We start from the raw sequence: 20,893 nt of genomic DNA on the forward strand, positions 1-20,893 counted from the left end.
GCTTCAGGTGGGACGCCATCATAACCACCTTTGGTCTTTCCCAACGGTTTACAATCATGTGGAAACTTCCAGATTAAGTTTCCACTTTTCCGGGTGGAATTCATTTATGCTGAGAAAATCTTCCCAGTTGCCCACTCCCGGAATGAACACTGCTGACAGTGTTATCACATGATTTTCCGCCCAGCGAAGAATCCTTGCTGTCATTGCCCTCCTGCTTCTTGTGTCGCCCCGTCTGATAACGTGGGCGACCGCCATGATGATGTCCTACTGGATCAGCACCGGTTGACTTTGAAGCAGGAGTCTTCCTAGGCTCAGAGCATTGTAAATTGCCCTTAGCTCCAGTATATTCATGTGGAGAGAAGTCTCCAGACTTGACCACACTTCCTTGGAAATTTTTTCCCTGTGTGACTACTCCCCAGCCTCTCAGGCTGGTATCCGTGGTCCCCAGAACACAGTCCTGAATGCTGAGTGTGCTGCCCTCTAAAAGATGAGCACTCTGCAGCCCCCACAGAAGAGACACCCTTGTCCTTGGAGACAGGATTATCCGCTGATGCATCTGAAAATGCGATCCGGACCATTCGTCCAGCAAATCCCCTGAGATCTGCCGAATGGAATCGCTTCGTAAGAAGCCACCATTTTTCCCAGGACTCCTGTGCATTGATGCACTGATACTTGGCCTGGTTTTAGGAGGTTTCTGACTAGGTCGAATAACTCCTTGGCTTTTTCCTCCCGGAGGAACACCTTTTTCTGGACTATGCCCAGAATCATTCCTAGGAACAGCAGACGTATCGTCGGAAAACAGCTGCGATTCTTGGAATATTTAGAATCCAGTCGTGCTGTCGTAGAACTACTTTAGATAGTGCTCTTCCGACCTCCAACTGTTCTCTGGAACTTGCCCTTTTCAGGATATCGTCCAAGTAAGGGATAATTTAGATGCCTTTTTTCTTTGAAGAAACATCTTTTCGGCCATTACCTTGGTAAAAGGCCCGGGGTGCCGTGGATAATTCAAACGGCATCGTCTGAAACTGATATTGACAGTTCTGTACCACGAACCAGAGGTACCCTTGTTGAGAAGGGCAAATTTGGACATGGAGGTAATCCTTGATGTCCAGGGACACCATATAGTCCCCTTTTTTCCGGTTCGCTATCACTGCTCTGAGTGACTCCATCTCGATTTGAACCTTTTATGTAAGTGTTCAAAGATTTCAGTTTAGACTATGTCTCACCAAGCCGTCTGGCGTCAGTACCACAATATAGTGTGGAAAAATAATACCCTTTTCCTTGTTGTAGGAGGGGTACTTTGATTATCACCTGCTGGATATACAGCTTGTGAATTGTTTCCAATGCTGCCTCCCTGTCGGAGGGAGCCGTTGGTAAAGCAGACTTCAGAAACCTGCGAGGAGAAGATGTCTCGACTCTCCAATCTGTACCCCTGGGATAATACTTGTACTATCTAGGGGTCAACCTGCGAGTGATCCCACTGCGCGCTGAGACTCTTGAGACTACCCCCCCACCTTGAGTCCGCTTGCATGGCCCCAGCGTCATGCTGAGGACTTGGCAGACGCGGTGGAGGGCTTCTTTTCCTGGGAAGGGGCTGCCTGCTGCAGTCTACTTCCCTTACCTCTATGTCTGGGCAGATATGACTGGCCTTTTGCCTGCATGCCCTCATGGGAAAGGAAGGATTGAGGCTGAAAAGACGGTGTCTTTTTCAGCTGAGATGTAACTTGGGGTAAAAAGGTTGGATTTCCCAGCTGTTGCCGTGGTCCCCAGGTCCGATGGACCGACCCCAACTAACTCCTTCCCTTTATACGGCAATACTTCCATGTGCCGTATGGGATCTGTATCACCTGACCACTGTCGTGTCCATGACATCTTCTGGGTGATATGGACAACGTACTTATCTTGATGCCAGAGAGCAAATATCCCTCTGTGCATCTCACGTACATATATATAGAATGCATCCTATTAAATGCTCTATATGAATAAAATATTTTCAGTCAGGGAATCCGACCAAGCCAACCCAGCACTGCATTTCCAGGCTGATGGCGATCGCTGGTCGCAGTATAACCACCGTATGTGTGTATATACTTTTTAGGATATCTTTCCAGCTTCCTATCAGCTGGCTCCTTGAGGGCGGCCGTATCTGGAGACGGTAACGCCACTTGATAAGCGTGTGAGCGCCTTATCACCCTAAGGGGTGTTTCCCAACGCGCCCTAATTTCTGGCGGGAAAGGGTATAACGCCAATATTTGCTATCGGGGTAACCCCACGCATCATCACACACTTCATTTTATTTTATCTGATTCAGGAAAAACTACAGGTAGTTTTTTCACTCCCACATAATACCCTTTTTTGTGGTACTTGTAGTATCAGAAATATGCAACACCTCCTTCATTGCCCTTAACGTGTGGCCCTAATGAGAAATACGTTTGTTTATTCACCGTCGACACTGGATTCAGTGTCCGTGTCTGTGTCTGTGTCGACCGACTGAGGTAAATGGGCGTTTTTAACGCCCCTGACGGTGTTTCTGAGACGCCTGGACCGGTACTAATAGTTTGTCGGCCGTCTCACGTCGTCAACCGACCTTGCAGCGTGTTGACATTCTCACGTAATTCCCTAAATAAGCCATCCATTCCGGTGTCGACTCCCTAGAGAGTGACATCACCATTACAGGCAATTTCTCCGCCTCCTCACCAACATCGTCCTCATACATGTCGACACACACGTACCGACACACAGCACACACACCGGGAATGCTCTGACAGAGGACAGGACCAACACTAGCCCTTTGGGGAGACAGAGGGAGAGTTTGCCAGCACACACCAAAACGCTATAATTATATAGGGACAACCTTATATAAGTGTTTTCCCTTATAGCATCTTTATATATATCTCAATATCGCCAAAATCAGTGCCCCCCCTCTCTGTTTTAACCCTGTTTCTGTAGTGCAGTGCAGGGGAGAGCCTGGGAGCCTTCTCTCCAGGCTTTCTGTGAGAGAAAATGGCGCTGTGTGCTGAGGAGATAGGCCCCGCCCCTTTTTCGGCGGGCTCGTCTCCCGCTATTTAGTGAATCTTGGCAGGGGTTAAATATCTCCATATAGCCTCTGGGGGCTATATGTGAGGTATTTTTCGCCAAAAAAGGTTTTCATTTGCCTCCCAGGGCGCCCCCCTCCCAGCGCCCTGCACCCTCAGTGACTGCCGTGTGAAGTGTGCTGAGAGGAAAATGGCGCACAGCTGCAGTGCTGTGCGCTACCTTTAGAAGACTGCAGGAGTCTTCAGCCGCCGATTCTGGACCTCTTCTTACTTCAGCATCTGCAAGGGGGCCGGCGGCGCGGCTCCGGTGACCATCCAGGCTGTACCTGTGATCGTCCCTCTGGAGCTGATGTCCAGTAGCCAAGAAGCCAATCCATCCTGCACGCAGGTGAGTTCACTCCTTCTCCCCTAAGTCCCTCGTTGCAGTGATCCTGTTGCCAGCAGGACTCACTGTAAAATAAAAAACCTAAGCTAAACTTTCTCTAAGCAGCTCTTTAGGAGAGCCACCTAGATTGCACCCTTCTCGGCCGGGCACAAAAATCTAACTGGAGTCTGGAGGAGGGTCATAGGGGGAGGAGCCAGTGCACACCACCTGATCGGAAAGCTTTACTTTTTGTGCCCTGTCTCCTGCGGAGCCGCTATTCCCCATGGTCCTTTCAGGAACCCCAGCATCCACAAGGACGATAGAGAAAAATACTAAACAAGGCTAGTTAAGCATTAACTCCTATTGCAGTTTTAAATCCATTGCTCAACAGTGCCTTACGGGTGTATTCGATACCTGTTGGATCCTTTCCAACGGAAAAGATCCGACAGGTCAGTATTCAATGAGCTGGCCAAATCCGATTGTCTGATTTGGCCGCTCCCAACAGCCGCTACTCACCCGTCCACACCGCTCCGTCCCGACAGCCGCTCCCTGCTCCTCAGCCGTACACGCCGCTCCGTCCCGTCAGCCGTTCCCCAGCCGTCCATGCCGCTTCGTCCCGACAGCCCCTCCCCGCTCCTCAGCCGTCCACGCCGCTCCGTCCCAACAGCCACTCCCCAGCCATCCACGTCGCTCCGTCCCCACTTGTCTCCACACATGGTCACGTCCCTGCTGACCTGTACCCCGTCTCATCTCCCTGGTTCTGACAGTCAATCCGACTTTAAAAAAAATCGGATTGACATTGTCGGAACCAGGACCAAAACCGGTCTGATGTGGCCACGGAACATGCGGATCCGCAGCTAATCTGACAATTCACGTGGTTTCCGACAAGTTGGGAATTCCCGACATGTCATAAAAAATGGCCCGACACTGAACAGGTCGGAACCCCTTCCGACCTAAATCTGTCAGAAGCTGCTGTCTTTCCGATAAGACGGCAACGTCCGACACTTATTGAATATACCCCTTAGTAAACCTACTATAGCGTATTTCTAATGCAAAAACAGAAAAAATATATTGTACATGGCAGCACAATTACTTACCTTGAAACTTTTGTGCATTCTAAGAGTTACCGAACAAAATATGAATCTTGTAAGGAGTAAACGCAAGAATTCATCTCCAAAAAACTGAAGGAATGCCTGGTCTGAGAGAAAGAGGAGATGCAGAGTGAAATAGGCAAAAATTAAAATACAAAAATGAATTAAAAAAAACAAAACAGAACCCATGAGCATAATCTGCCCAAATCATCATTTATTCTCAACAGACTGTGATATTATTTTAGTTGAGGAAGCGCAACTATACAAGATTCACTGCACTAAATACATCTTATGGAAATGTCCTTTGCATTTTTAAGCATAAAACGGCCATAGGGGTATATTCAGTTAGGTTCGGATCCATTCCGAAATGCATTTTTCGGAGTGAATCCGACAAGGGCTATTCATTCAAAGCCCATCTCAATTCGACTTTACAAAAGTCGAATTGAGATAAGGAAGGGTAGATCCGCCGGGAGACAGGGTACAGCAGCGCTACAGCACAGCGCTGCAGGAGGATGTGTAATAGCCGCCACTCACGGCAGCATCCACCCGGCTCCAGCAAGTGAGGGTCCGCTTGCTGGAGCCGGGTGGACGCTGCTGTGAGGTCTGGCGGCTGTGCCACATCCTCCTGCAATGCTGCTGTCCCCCGTCTGCCCGCTGCTCTCCCCCCTCTCAGGTCCCTCATCTCAGTTCAATTTTTTTTTAAGTCGAACTGAGATGGTCGGAAACGGGGCAAAACCTGTTGAATTTGGCCCCGTTTCCCCGCAGAAGTATGCGAATCGGCAGCTATACCGCCGATTCACATACTATTCGACAAGTCGAATTCCCAGACTTGTCGAATAAAAATGCTCGGGACTGAACAGGTCGGAACCCCTTCCAACCTGAAAAAGTCGAAAACTGCCGTCTTTTCGATAAGACGGCAGTTTCGACCTTAATTGAATACACCCCATAATGTTAGCAAATTATTTAACCAAAAATGATCCCTTGCAGGCAGCATTTGTATCAGGCTCAGTGGCAAATCCAGTTCCCCTAATGTCAGCAACAGCCCACGTGCATGGACAATGGATCTGTTTATCCAGCCCATCCACAGAACAAAGCATGGGCTGTCCCCAGTTCAATCTAGCCTTATGTGATCATGTCCAAACTAATAACCTACCTCTGTACCTATCTAAATGGTTGTAGCCTTATGTGATCATGTCCAAACTAATAACCTACCTCTGTACCTATCCAAATGGTTGTAGCCTTATGTGATCATGTCCAAACTAATAACCTACCTCTGTACCTATCCAAATGGTTGTAGCCTTATGTGATCATGTCCAAACTAATAACCTACCGTATTTGCCGGCGTATAAGACGACTGGGCGTATAAGACGACCCCCAACATTTCCACTCAAAATATAGAGTTTGGTTATATACTCGCCGTATAAGACTACCCCCTTCCACACACCAAATAAAACGTAAAAGAACATCAGATTTGTGACATACTGTATATTATGACCTGATAAGAGATTTGGATAGGGAGTATTTATCAAGGTATGCATAAGAAGGGGGGAGGGGGCGAGGAGAAAGTTGTAAAATGTATAAAAGTATACCCCTGTGTGCATTTAGTGTTACCGGTTTCACATGAGTGCCATTAGTATTAGTATTAGTGCCATTACAGTACCTGTCATTGTCACCATTGTACGGCCACAACACGACCGCAGCGCCTCCGGCCAGTCCCTGCATCTCCCTGTAATTGGCACTAGTGACCTGCCGCGGCCGCACTGGATATCGCGCGATACTGGATGGTGAGTAGAATGAGGTGGGCGGGCATCGGGAGGCCACTATGGGCACCGGGCGAGTATCGGAAGGCCACTATGGCAGCTATGTCTATCCCAACTGAAGTGCACCCGGCGTATAAGACGACCCCCCCACTTGGAGGCATGTTTTTCAGGGCAAAAAAGTAGTCTTATACGCCAGCAAATACTGTACCTCTGTACCTATCCAAATGGTTGTATTAAAGCATATATGGGCAGTTTAAAGATTTTACAATGAATAGGATAAAATAAGATTTTACTCACCGGTAAATCTATTTCTCGTAGTCCGTAGTGGATGCTGGGACTCCGTAAGGACCATGGGGAATAGCGGCTCCGCAGGAGACTGGGCACAACTAAAGAAAGATTAGGTACTACCCGGTGTGCACTGGCTCCTCCCACTATGACCCTCCTCCAGACCTCAGTTAGGATACTGTGCCCGGAAGAGCTGATACAATAAGGAAGGATTTTGAATCCCGGGTAAGACTCATACCAGCCACACCAATCACACCGTATAACTCGTGATACTATACCCAGTTAACAGTATGAAATATAACTGAGCCTCTCAACAGATGGCTCAACAATAACCCTTTAGTTAGGCAATAACTATATACAAGTATTGCAGACAATCCGCACTTGGGATGGGCGCCCAGCATCCACTACGGACTACGAGAAATAGATTTACCGGTGAGTAAAATCTTATTTTCTCTGACGTCCTAGTGGATGCTGGGAACTCCGTAAGGACCATGGGGATTATACCAAAGCTCCCAAACGGGCGGGAGAGTGCGGATGACTCTGCAGCACCGAATGAGAGAACTCAAGGTCCTCCTCAGCCAGGGTATCAAATTTGTAGAATTTAGCAAACGTGTTTGCCCCTGACCAAGTTGCAGCTCGGCAAAGTTGTAAAGCCGAGACCCCTCGGGCAGCCGCCCAAGATGAGCCCCTTTCCTCGTGGAATAGGCTGTTACTGATTTAGGATGCGGCAATCCAGCCGCAGAATGCTCCAGCTGAATTGTGCTACAAATTCAGCGAGCAATAGTCTGCTTAGAAGCAGGAGCACCTATTTTGTTGGGTGCCTACAGGATAAAAAACGAGTCAGTTTTCCTGACTCCAGCAGTCCTGGAAATATAAATTTTTAAGGCCCTGACTACGTCCAGTAACTTGGAATCTTCCAAGTCCCTAGTAGCCGCAGGCACCACAATAGGTTGGTTCAAGTGAAAAGCTGATACCACCTTAGGGAGAAACTGGGGACGAGTCCTCAATTCTGCCCTATCCATAAGGAAAATCAGATAAGGGCTTTTACATGACAAAACCGCCAATTCTGACACACGCCTGGCCAAAGCCAAGGCCAATAACATGACCACTTTCCACGTGAGATATTTCAAATCCACAGTTTTAAGTGGCTCAAACCAATGTGATTTTAAGAAACTCAACACCACGTTGAGATCCCAAGGTGCCACAGAAGGCACAAAAAAGGGGCTGAATATGTAGCACTCCCTTTACAAATGTCTGAACTCCAGGCAGTGAAGCCAGTTCTTTCTGGAAGAAAATCGACAGAGCCGAAATCTGGACCTTAATGGAACCCAAAATTAGGCCCATAGTCACTCCTGACTGTAGGAAGTGCAGAAAACGACCCAGCTGAAATTCCTCTGTTGGGGCCTTCCTGGCCTCACACCACGCAACATATTTTCGCCAAATACGGTGATAATGGTTTGCGGTTACTTCTTTCCTGGCTTTTATCAGCGTAGGAATGACTTCCTCCGGAATGCCCTTTTGCTTTAGGATCCGGAATTCAACCGCCATGCCGTCCAACGCAGCCGCGGTAAGTCTTGGAACAGACAGGGCCCCTGCTGTAGCAGATCCTGTCTGAGCGGTAGAGGCCATGGGTCCTCTGATATTATTTCTTGAAGTTCTGGGTACCAAGCTCTTCTTGGCCCATCAGGAACCACGAGTATCGTTCTTACTCCTCGTTTTCTTATTATTCTCAGTACCTTTGGTATGAGAGGCAGAGGAGGGAATACATAAACCGACTGGTACACCCACGGTGTCACTAGAGCGTCCACAGCTATTGCCTGAGGGTCCCTTGACCTGGCGCAATATCTAGTTTTTTGTTTAGGCGGGACGCCATCATGTCCACCTGTGGCCTTTCCCAACGGTTTACCAACAGTTGGAAGACTTCTGGATGAAGTCCCCACTCTCCCGGGTGTCGGTCGTGTCTGCTGAGGAAGTCTGCTTCCCAGTTGTCCACTCCCGGAATGAACACTGCTGACAGTGCTAAGACGTGATTTTCCGCCCATCGGAGAATCCTTGTGGCTTCTGCCATTGCCATCCTACTTCTTGTGCCGCCCTGTCGGTTTACATGGGCGACTGCCGTGATGTTGTCTGATTGGATCAGTACCGGCTGGTTTTGAAGCAGAGGCCTTGCCAGACTTAGGGCATTGTAAATGGCCCTCAGTTCCAGAATATTTATGTGTAGGGACGACTCCTGACTTGACCAAAGTCCTTGGAAATTTCTTCCCTGTGTGACTGCCCCCCAGCCTCGAAGGCTGTCATCCGTGGTTACCAGGACCCAGTCCTGTATGCCGAATCTGCGGCCCTCTTGAAGATGAGCACTCTGCAGCCACCACAGTAGAGATACCCTGGTCCTTGGAGACAGGGTTATCAGCCGATGCATCTGAAGATGCGATTCCGACCACTTGTCCAAGAGGTCCCACTGAAAGGTTCTTGCATGGAACCTGCCGAATGGAATTTTGCTTCGTAAGAAGCTACCATTTTTCCCAGGACTCGTGTGCAGTGATGCACCGATACCTGTTTTGGTTTCAGGAGGTCTCTGACTAGAGATGACAGCTCCTTGGCTTTCTCCTGCGGGAGAAACACTTTTTTCTGTTCTGTGTCCAGAACCATCCCCAGGAACAGCAGGCGTGTGGTAGGAACCAGCTGTGACTTTGGAATGTATAGAATCCATCCGTGCTGTTGTAGCACTTCCCGAGATAGTGCTACTCCGACCAACAACTGCTCCATGGACCTCGCCTTTATAAGGAGATCGTCCAAGTACGGGATAATTAAAAACTCCCTTTTTTCGAAGGAGTATCATAATTTCTGCCATTACCTTGGTAAAGACCCTCGGTGCCGTGGACAGTCCAAACGGCAGTGTTTGGAATTGGTAATGGCAATCCTGTACCACAAATCTGAGGTACTCCTGGTGAGGATGGTAAATGGGGACATGTAGGTAAGCATCCTTGATGTCCAGGGATACCATGTAATCCCCCTCCTCCAGGCTTGCAATAACCGCCCTGAGCGATTCCATCTTGAACTTGAATTTTTTATGTATGTGTTTAAGAACTTCAAATTTAAAATGGGTCTCACCGAACCGTCCGGTTTCGGTACCACAAACAGTGTGGAATAGTAACCCCGTCCTTGTTGAAGTAGGGGCACCTTGACTATCACCTGCTGGGAATACAGCTTGTGAATTGCCTCTAGCACAGCCTCGCTGCCTGAGGGAGTTGTCGGCAAGGCAGATTTGAGGAAACGGCGGGGGGGAGACGCCTCGAATTCCAGCCTGTACCCCTGAGATACTACTTGAAGGATCCAGGGATCCACCTGTGAGCGAGCCCACTGATCGCTGAAATTTTTGAGGCGGCCCCCCACCGTACCTGGCTACGCCTGTGGAGCCCCCGCGTCATGCGGAGGACTCAGAGGAAGCGGGGGAAGAATTTTGATTCTGGGAACTGGCTGACTGGTGCAGCTTTTTCCCTCTTCCCTCGTCTCTGTGCAGAAAGGAAGCGCCTTTGACCCGCTTGCTTTTCTGAAGACGAAAGGACTGTACCTGATAATACAGTGCTTTCTTAGGCTGTGAGGAAACCTGAGGTAAAAAATTTTCTTCCCAGCTGTTGCTGTGGATACGAGGTCCCAGAGACCATCCCCAAACAATTCCTCACCCTTATAAGGCTCTATGTGCCTTTTAAAGTCAGCATCACCTGTCCAGTGTCGGGTCTCTAATACCCTCCTGCAGAATGGACATTGCATTAATTCTGGATGCCAGCCGGCAAAATATCCCTCTGTGCATCCCTCATATATAAGACGACGACTTATGTTCGCAAAATAGTATCCCTGTTTGATAGGGTTACAGACCACGCTGCAGCAGCACTATCTGCAGGTCTCAGTCTAGTACCTGAGTGTGTAAATACAGACTTCAGGATAGCCTCCTGCTTTTTATCAGCAGGTACCTTCAAAGTGGCCGTATCCTAAGACGGCAGTGCCACCTTTTTTGACAAACGTGTGAGCGCCTTATCCACCCTAGGGGATATCTCCCAGCGTAACTTATCCTCTGGCGGGAAAAGGTACGCCATCAGTAACTTTTTAGAAATTACCAGTTTCTTATCGGGGGAACCCACGCTTTTTCACACTTCATTCACTCATTTGATGGGGGAACAAAACACTGCCTGCTTTTTCTCCCCAAACATAAAACCCTTTTTTAGTGGTACTTGGGTTAATGTCAGAAATGTGTAACACATTTTTTATTGCCGGGATCATGTAACGGATGTTCCTAGTGGATTGTGTATATGTCTCAACCTCGTCAACACTGGAGTCAGACTCCGTGTCGACATCTGTGTCTGCCATCTGAGGGAGCGGGCGTTTTTGAGCCCCTGATGGCCTTTGAGACGCCTGGGCAGGCGCGGGCTGAGAAGCCGGCTGTCCCATAGCTGTTACGTCATCCAGCCTTTTATGTAAGGAGTTGACACTGTCGGTTAATACCTTCCACCTATCCATCCACTCTGGTGTCGGCCCACAGGGGGCGACATCCCATTTATCGGCATCTGCTCCGCCTCCACATAAGCCTCCTCATCAAACATGTCGACACAGCCGTACCGACACACCGCACACACACAGGGAATGCTCTGACTGAGGACAGGACCCCACACAGCCCTTTGGGGAGACAGAGAGAGAGAGAGTATGCCAGCACACACCAGAGCGCTATATAATGTAGGGATAAACACTATCACTGATTGAATTTTCCCCAATAGCTGCTTGTATAAACAATATTGCGCCTAAATTTAGTGCCCCCCCTCTCTTTTTAACCCTTTGAGCCTGAAAACTACAGGGGAGAGCCTGGGGAGCTGTCTTCCAGCTACACTGTGAAGAGAAAATGGCGCCAGTGTGCCGAGGGAGATAGCTCCGCCCCTTTTTCGCGGACTTTTCTCCCGCTTTTTTATGGATTCTGGCAGGGGTAATTATCACATATATAGCCTCTGGGGCTATATATTGTGATTATTTTGCCAGCCAAGGTGTTTTTATTGCTGCTCAGGGCGCCCCCCCCCCAGCGCCCTGCACCCTCAGTGACCGGAGTGTGAAGTGTGTATGAGGAGCAATGGCGCACAGCAGCAGTGCTGTGCGCTACCTTGGTGAAGACTGAAGTCTTCTGCCGCCGATTTTCCGGACCATCTTCATGCTTCTGGCTCTGTAAGGGGGACGGCGGCGCGGCTCCGGGAACGAACACCAAGGACGGGTCCTGCGGTCGATCCCTCTGGAGCTAATGGTGTCCAGTAGCCTAAGAAGCCCAAGCTAGCTGCAAGCAGGTAGGTTCGCTTCTTCTCCCCTTAGTCCCTCGTTGCAGTGAGCCTGTTGCCAGCAGGTCTCACTGTAAAATAAAAAACCTAACATGTACTTTCTTTTTAGGAGCTCAGGAGAGCCCCTAGTGTGCATCCAGCTCGGCCGGGCACAGAAATCTAACTGAGGTCTGGAGGAGGGGCATAGAGGGAGGAGCCAGTGCACACCAGATAGTACCTAATCTTTCTTTTAGAGTGCCCAGTCTCCTGCGGAGCCCGTCTATTCCCCATGGTCCTTACGGAGTTCCCAGCATCCACTAGGACGTCAGAGAAATGCAACATCAGATTATTCCAAAATAGCCCAGTTATTAATCCATTCTTCATTTATTTAAACATCTACTTGGCTGTCTATTACAATCACTTCTTGCTATGCGTGTCAGGAATGCCTTCCTTACTCCCTCTTCCCCCTTTTTTTCTCTCCAATTGCTCTGTAATGCTTTGCAATCAAACTGATATTAGACTCTGCCTGTAATCAAGCCAGCCAAGGAAAATCACACTGAACTGAAATCTTCTATTCCACATCAGTGAAACAGATTTACGTTTTGCAGCTAATTAGAGCTACAGAGATTCTAACATCAAAAGATTACTCCAAACATTTAATATATCCTCAACCAAACATTTAATATATCCTCAACAGATCACTAAAGTAGATCCATGAAGTATTTAAATAAAGTATAACTTAAATGGCTACACCCCCCCCCCCCCCCCCCGCCCCCCACCTCCCAAAAAAAAGGAGTGTCAGTCACCACTGCTGCAGCTGAACACAGCTGGAGGACCGGAGCAGGAGGAGAAAACATGTACTTGAGGACTGGATGAGAACCACTGTTGCGAGTGATTGTTCTATGTTAGAGGTAAACTCATCATTTTATTTGCTGCAACTTTTTTTTTATATTATCTACATTTTGTAATTTCTTTATTGGAGAATCAACTAGCAATTGTGCCTTTAGGCCAGAGTTTCCCAAACTCCTCCACTACAGTTCAGGTTTTAAGTACGGATGGTGTAATGGTTAGCATTACTGCCTCACAGCACTGAGGTCATGGGTTCGATTCCCACCATGGCCCTAACTGTGTGGAGTTTGTATATTCTCCCCGTACTTGCGTGGGTTTCCTCCGGGAACTCCGGTTTTCCCCCACAATCCAAAAATATACTGGTAGGTTAAATGGCTCCCAACAAAAATTAACCGTAGCGTGAATGTGTCTGTGTGTACATGTGATAGGGAATATAGATTGTAAGCTCCACTGGGGCAGGGACTGATGTGAATGGCCAAATATTCTCTGTAAAGCGCTGCGGAGTATGTGTGCGCTATATAAATAACTGGTAATAAATAAATAAGGATATCCATGCTTGAGCAAAGGTGACTTAATTAGTACCTCAGTTAATTTGATTTAACCATCTGGACTCAAGCATGGATATCCTGAACGGTAATCAGTGGCGTAACAAAGCTGTATTGTGCCCTGTGCTAGCCACACCCCTGACTTATGGCGTCACTAAGGAGGTAGGGCCACTGATGGTGGGACTGATGACATCAAGGAGGGGGCATTGCCACGGACGCCAGTACCTGGAGCAGTGAGCGGAGTGTCCTCAGGATGCTCCAGGTAGCTGCAGAGATTACGGGGTGCTCGTCTTGAGCATGTAGAAGACACTCTGGATGACACTGCAGCAGAGACCCTGGCTGTAGGGAACCATTCTAGATACCTTGCTAGCAAGGACCGCTCGCAAACCCCTAGTTACACCCGATTGTAATGTCAGATTTTGGCAAACCCTGCTTTAAGCATTTATTGACATATTTGAACATTCTCCTGTCCTTCTGTCAGAACCCTCCGCCCAGCATTCATGGACACACAATTCAATTTATAGATTAGCATTTTATCTATTTCTACATTCTACATTGAGGCTGGTAAGGACTACTGCTTTAATTTGTTCATAGGTATATAAATGTAACGCAAAATTATTCAAATTAAAATAAAAAATGAAATACCATAATAATATATTTTGCATGATCTTTACAGTATACTGAGCATACAAATTAATTCCATCCATCCCTTACCTATGGATCTGGAATGCGTCAAGAGATGGGCAATATCCCTGTTGATTTTTCGTAGGTGTTCCTGACATTTGTCCCAGAGCCCTTTGCGCATGCTGGATAAGCCAGATATGAATAGGAATGCCATAAGTGGATTATTTAAGAAGAGGGTGAAAAGACTCCCACGTTGAGAGTGATCTGTAAGAAGAAGTCGCAGGTCACATTCTCTGATAAAACCCATCTCTTACACAACCACAGCCTATACTACACACACTAACGCTGCCCCAATCCCCTCTCTGAATCACAATCACTCCTCTTATTTCAGCTTCCAATTAGCATATAATCGCTCTATGAGCAGGGCCCTTTCTACCCTTGTTTTTAGGTCTGTATAGATGCTGTTTTGCTTGCATGTCCCTGTTTTACGTGTGTCCTGTGCAGTCCCTCTATTGTCCTGAATACAAAGTGTAACACTGTAATATGCAACATGCTGAAACTCTGGTGCATTTTTATGTAGGAATCAACATTATTCCAGTCCTGTCTACTCTATCATGCGTGGCTGGGACGAATCCATAGCTTAAACTGTGCTATTTTATCATAGATGCCGCACACTGCACCAATGCAGTCTCCTTTTATTGTATACGCTTCCTGAAGACACACACACACTTTGCATATGTCGATTTGCAGACACTTACCCCCAAGCTATGAGCAAATCTGTAAAAATAGGATTTTGATAACCTACCGGTAAATCCTTTTCTCCTAGTCCATCAAGACCATGGGGTATAGATGGGATCCGCAGGAGACATAGGCACTCTAAAGACTTTTCATTGGGTGTGAACTGGCTCCTCCTCCAGACCTCAGTTGTAGGAACTGTGCCCAGGGAGACTGACATTTCGAGGAAAGGAATTACTTAACTAGTGGTGAGATATCTACAAACTCACACCCTCAACCATGCCGCACACATGGCATTCAACATAACACACGCCAACAGGCATGAACTAATTGCAGCAACATGCTGAAACCAAGATAACACAACTTGTGTAACTGTAATAACTAAACTGCAGGTAAAGTACGCACTCGGACAAGCGCCCAGCATCCTCTATGGACTAGGAGAAAAGGATTTACCGGTAGGTTATCAAAATCCTATTTACTCATACGTACTAGAGCAGTGTTTCCCAACCACGGTCCTCAAGGCACACCAACAGCGCAGGTTTTAGTGATAACCATGTTTGAGCACAAATGGTTCAATTAAAATAACTGAGGTACTAATTAAATCACCTGTGATCAGGTATGGTTATCCTTAAAACCAGGACTGTTAGTGTGCCTTGAGGACCGTGGTTGGCAAACACTGTGCTAGAGGATGCTGGGGACGACATCAAGACCATGGGGTCTATACCAAAGCTCCAGTAAGGGCGGGAGAGTGCGGATGACCCTGCAGCACCGATTGACCAAACTTTAGATCCTCATCGGCCAAGGTGTCAAACTTGTAGAACTTGGCAAATGTGTTTGACCCTGACCAAGTAGCTGCTTGGCAAAGTTGTAATGCCGAGGCCCCCCGGGCAGCCGCCCAGGACGAGCCCACCTTCCTAGTGGAGTGGGCCTTTACCGACGTCGGTAATGGCAATCCAGCCGTAGTATGAGCTTGCTGAAACATATTTCTAAACCAACGTGCAATAGTCTGCTTGGAAGCAGGACAGCCAATCTTGTTGAAATCATACAGGACAAACCGAGCCTCTGTTTTCTGTATACGAGCTGTTCTAGCAACATAGATTTTCAAAGCTATAACCACATCTAGAGACTTTGAATCAGTGAATGTGTCAGTAACTACTGGCACCACAATAGGCTGGTTTATGTGAAAAGCAGAAACCACCTTTGGAAGAAAATGTTGGCGAGTTCGCAACTCTGCCCTATCTTCATGGAAAATCAGGTAAGGGCTCTTGTGAGACAAGGCCCCAATTCCGGCACCCGCCTTGCGGATGCCAATGCCAAAAGCATCACGACTTTCCAAGTGAGAAACTTCAACTCTATCTTTTGTAGAGGCTCAAACCAATCCGACTGAAGGAACTGCAATACCAAGTTAAGGTCCCATGGTGCCACTGGAGGCACGAATGGAGGCTGGATGTGCAGAACCCCTTTCACGAAGGTCTGAACTTCTGGAAGAGAGGCCAATTGTTTTTGGAAGAACACTGACAAGGCCGAAATATGGACCTTGATTGATCCCAATCGTAGGCCCGTCTCCACACCATCCTGCAAAAAATGGAGAAAACATTCTAAGTGAAACTCTTCCATAGGAGCTTTCTTGGATTCACACCAAGACACATATTTTCTCCAAATACGGTGGTAATGTTTTAACGTTACTCCCTTTCTGGCCTGAATAAGGGTGGGCATGACCTCCTTAGGAATACCCTTCCTGGCTAGGATACGGCGCTCAACAGCCATGCCGTCAAACGTAGCCGCGGTAAGTCTTGGTACACACGGCCCCTGCTGCTGCAGGTCCTCCCGAGGAGGAAGAGGCCGAGGCTCTCCTATGAGTTACTGCTGAAGATCTGGGTACCAAGCCCTTCTTGGCCAGTCTGGGGCAATGAAGATTGCTCGAACCCTGGTCTTTCTTATGATCCTGAGTTCTTTTGGGATCAGCGGAAGTGGACGGAAAACATACACTGACAGAAACACCCACTGGGTCACCAGTGCATCCACTGCTACTGCTTGTGGGTCTCTCGACTTGGAACAGTATCTCTGTAGCTTCTTGTTGAGACGAGACGACATCATGTCTATTTGAGGAACTCCCCAAAGACTTGGGAATCACTTGTATCTTCAGCATATCATAAAAAGATCCTTCTGTTTTCTTTAGAGTGGTCCTCCTCTTGATAGATTTTCCCCTCAAGGTGACCATGCAACAGAGGAAATGGGAACACAATAGTGCACAAACGTTTTTTTATTTTAACATGACAAGAACAACGGAATAAAATCTGGAATGATCCAATATAAAATCCAATAAAAATCCACACGTACAATAGACACACAATAGTGGGGGAGAATCCTAAATAACCAAAGGTGATGTAATTACCGGATGCTTCTGAGGACTCATAGATCCTCACAATCGCATAAGATGTAAAGAGTAGCTCCAGTTAGCCTCCCGGGTTGACAGCTTCCTGGATCCAGCAAACACCTTCACCCAATGTCGTCAGGATAGTCCCTCACACCGCACCAACGCGTTTCGGGTCTGTTCCGGACCCTTTTTCAAGGTAAGTGATGACCTTGTAAGGTAAGAAATGACTTCGGCACCGGTAGCCCAGCTGAAGAATGAGCTTGCTGAATCGTACTACAAATCCAGCGTGCAATAGTCTGTTTCGAAGCAGGATGACCAATCTTGTTGGAAGCATAGAGGACAAACAGCGCCTCTGTCTTCCTGGCAACAGCCGTTCTGGCGAAGTAGATTTTTAAAGCTCTCACAACATCCAGAGACTTTGGAACTGCCACAGCATCCGTAGCCACGGGTACCACAATAGGTTGGTTAATGTGAAACGAAGAAACAACCTTCGGCAGAAATTGTTGACAAATCCTCAATTCCGCTCTATCCGAATGGAAAATCAAGTACGGACTCTTATGAGATAAGGCCGCCAACTGACACTCGCCTGGCAGACGCCAGAGCCAACAGCATGACTACCTTCCAAGTGAGAAACTTTAACTCAACCTTACGCAAAGGTTCAAACCAGGAAGACATAAGAACCTGCAAGACAACCTCAATATCCCATGGTGCCACTGGGGGCACAAACGGAGGATGGATATGCATCACTCCTTTCACAAAGGTCTGAACCTCTGGGAGGACAGCCAATTCCTTTTCAAAGAAAATAGATAAAGCCGAAATCTGCACTTTGATGGAGCCTAATTTCAGGCCTGCATCGACGCCTGCCTGCAAAAAATGGAGAAACCGACCCAAGTGAAATTCTTCCGCAGGAGCCGTTTTAGTCTCACACCACGAAACATACTGTCTCCAAATACGGTGATAATGTTTCGCCGTAACCTCCTTCCTAGCCTTAAGGAGAGTGGGAATGACCTCCCCGGGAATACCTTTTCGAGCTAAGATTTGGCGCTCAACATCCATGCCGTCAAACGCAGCCGCGGTAAGTCTGGAAACACGCATGGTCCCTGCAACAACAGGTCCTCTCTTAGAGGAAGCGGCCAAGGATCTTCCACAAGTAATTCCTGAAGATCCGGATAACAGGCCCTTTTTGGCCAATCTGGAACGACGAGAATCGCCTGAAATCTTGCTCGTCGAATGATTCCCAGTACCTTTGGAATGAAAGGAAGTGGAGGGAACACATACACTGACTGAAACACCCACGGAGTCACCAGGGCGTCCACTGCACTGGCTTGGGGGTCCCTTGACCTGGAACAATACCTCGGAAGCTTCTTGTTGAGGCGAGACGCCATCATGTCGATCAGCGGAATTCCCCAACGCTTCGTCACTTCTGCAAATACCTCTTGGTGAAGAGCCCACTCTCCCGGATGTAGATCGTGTCTGCTGAGGAAATCTGCTTCCCAGTTGTCCACTCCCGGATGAAGACTGCTGACAGGGCGCTCACATGTTGTTCCGCCCAGCGAAGGATTCTTGTGGCCTCCGCCATAGCCGCTCTGCTCCTTGTTCCGCCTTGACGGTTTATATGCGCCACCGCTGTGATGTTGTCCGACTGTACCAGGACAGGTCGACCCTGAAGAAGGCTTCTTGCTTGTAGCAGGCCGTTGTAAATGGCTCTTAACTCGAGAACATTTATGTGGAGACAAGCTTCCTGGAGCGACCATTTCCCCTGGAAATTTCTTCCTCGGGTGACTGCGCCCCAGCATCGGAGACTTGCATCTGTTGTCAGTAGTACCCAGTCCTGGATACGGAACCGGCGCCCTCCTAGGAGGTGAGAACTTTGTAGCCACCACAGGGGAGAAATCCTGGCCCTGGGAGATAGACTTATCTTCCGGTGCATGTGCAGGTGAGACCCGGACCATTTGCTCAGCAGGTCCAACTGAAACACCCGGGCATGAAACCTGCCAAACGGAATGGCTTCGTACGCCGCGACCATTTCCCCCAGAACCCGAGTACAGTGATGAATCGACACACTTGTCGGCCTCAAAAGCTCCCTGACCATCGCCTGCAGTTCCAGAGCTTTTTCTTCCGGAAGAAACACTCTCCGTAACTCCGTGTCCGGAATCATGCCCAGAAAGGGCAGCCGAGTGGTCGGAATCAACTGAGATTTTGGCAAATTTAGCACCCAACCGTGTTGTTGAAGAACCGACAGAGACAAATTCACATTTCTCAGCAACCGTTCCTTGGACCTCGCCTTTATCAGGAGATCGTCCAAGTACGGGATAATTGTAACCCCTTGCTTGCGAAGGAGAACCATAATTTCTGCCATGACCTTGGTGAAAATCCTCGGGCCGTGGAAAGCTCAAACAGCAACGTCTGAAATTGGTAATGTGAATCCTGTATCGCAAACCTGAGGAAGGCTTGATGCGGAGGATATATCGGGACGTGTAAGTAGGCATCCTTTATGTCGACTGACGCCATAAAATCCCCCCCTTCTAGGCTGGAAATCACAGCTCGAAGAGATTCCATCTTGAACTTGAAAACTTTCAAGTATGGATTGAGGGATTTTAGGTTCAGAATCGGTCTGACCGAACCATCCGGTTTCGGCACAACAAAGAGGCTCGAGTAGAACCCCTCCCCCCGTTGGGACGGGGGAACGGGAACAATGACCCTCTGTTGACACAACTTTTGTATTGCTGCCATCACCACCTCCCTGTCCGGAAGAGACACTGGTAAGGCCGAAATGAAAAACCGGTGAGGGGGCACCTCCTCAAACTCCAGCTTGTATCCCTGAGATACTATCTCTGGGACCCTAGGATCCAGGCCTGATTGAATCCAGACCTGACTGAAGATCCGCAGACGGCCCCCCACCGGTCTGGTCATCCCCAGGGAAGCCCCAGCGTCATGCGGTGGACTTGGTAGAGGCGGGGGAGGACTTTTGGTCCTGGGCGCCTGACACTGCAGGCGACTTCCTTCCCCTTCCTCTACCCTTTGAAGCGAGGAAGGACGAACCTTTTCCACGCTTGTATTTATTTGGATGAAAGGACTGCATCTGCTGATGTGGTGCCTTTTTCTGTTGTGTGGGAACATAAGGAAGAAAAGACGACTTACCCGCAGTCGCGGTAGACATCAGGTCAGCCAAGCCGTCACCAAACAAGACATTACCTTTGAAGGGGAGAGCTTCCATAGCTCTCTTGGAGTCGGCATCAGCATTCCATTGATGGATCCACAGCGCCCTCCTGGCCGAGATCGCCATGGCATTGGCTCTTGATCCCAAGAGACCAACATCCCTCGCAGCATCCCTCAGGTAATCTGCAGCGTCCTTGATATAACCAAGAGTCAAAAGAACATTATCTTTATCAAGGGTATCCATATCAGCAGCTAAATTCTCAGCCCATTTAGCAATAGCACTACTCACCCATACCGACGCCACAGCAGGTCTGAGCAATGCACCCGTATTAGCGAAAATGGACTTCAGAGATGTCTCCAGCTTGCGATCTGCCGGATCCTTGAGAGCTGCCGTGTCAGGAGACGGAAGCGCCACCTTCTTAGACAAATGAGATAGAGCCTTGTCAACATTTGGAGACGACTCCCATTTTTCCCTGTCATCAGAGGGGAAAGGATACGCCATGTAAATTCTCTTGGGAATCTGCCACCTCTTGTCCGGCGACCCCCAAGACTTTTCACAAAGAGTATTCATTTCATGAGAGGGGGGAAACTTCACCTCAGGTTTTTTCCCTTTGAACAAACAAATCCTTGTTTCCTGCACCGCAGGTTCGTCAGAAATATGTAAAACATCTTTTATAGCCACAATCATGTACTGAATACTCTTAACTAACCACGGGTGTAAAGCAGCCTCAGTAAAGCAGCCTCAGTCGACCTCGGAATCAGAATCCGTGTCGGTATCCGT

At 48.3% G+C, this 20,893-nt stretch overlaps 1 protein-coding gene across 2 annotated transcripts in view; it reads right to left on the reverse strand.

The window, feature by feature from the left end:
* The window catches only part of SCAI (suppressor of cancer cell invasion), a 455,550-nt gene that overhangs the window by 3,328 nt on the left and 431,329 nt on the right, over positions 1-20,893 (reverse strand). For both annotated transcript variants that reach the window (XM_063936887.1, XM_063936888.1), the window contains exons 15-16: positions 13,932-14,105; positions 4,494-4,594 (exon numbers count right to left, since the gene is read on the reverse strand). In XM_063936887.1, coding sequence (XP_063792957.1) covers positions 4,494-4,594; positions 13,932-14,105 — 275 coding nt within the window. The remainder of the gene's footprint in view (positions 1-4,493; positions 4,595-13,931; positions 14,106-20,893) is intronic.

This window comes from Pseudophryne corroboree, chromosome 8 (genome assembly GCF_028390025.1).
Source record: "Pseudophryne corroboree isolate aPseCor3 chromosome 8, aPseCor3.hap2, whole genome shotgun sequence".
NCBI lineage: Eukaryota > Metazoa > Chordata > Amphibia > Anura > Myobatrachidae > Pseudophryne > Pseudophryne corroboree.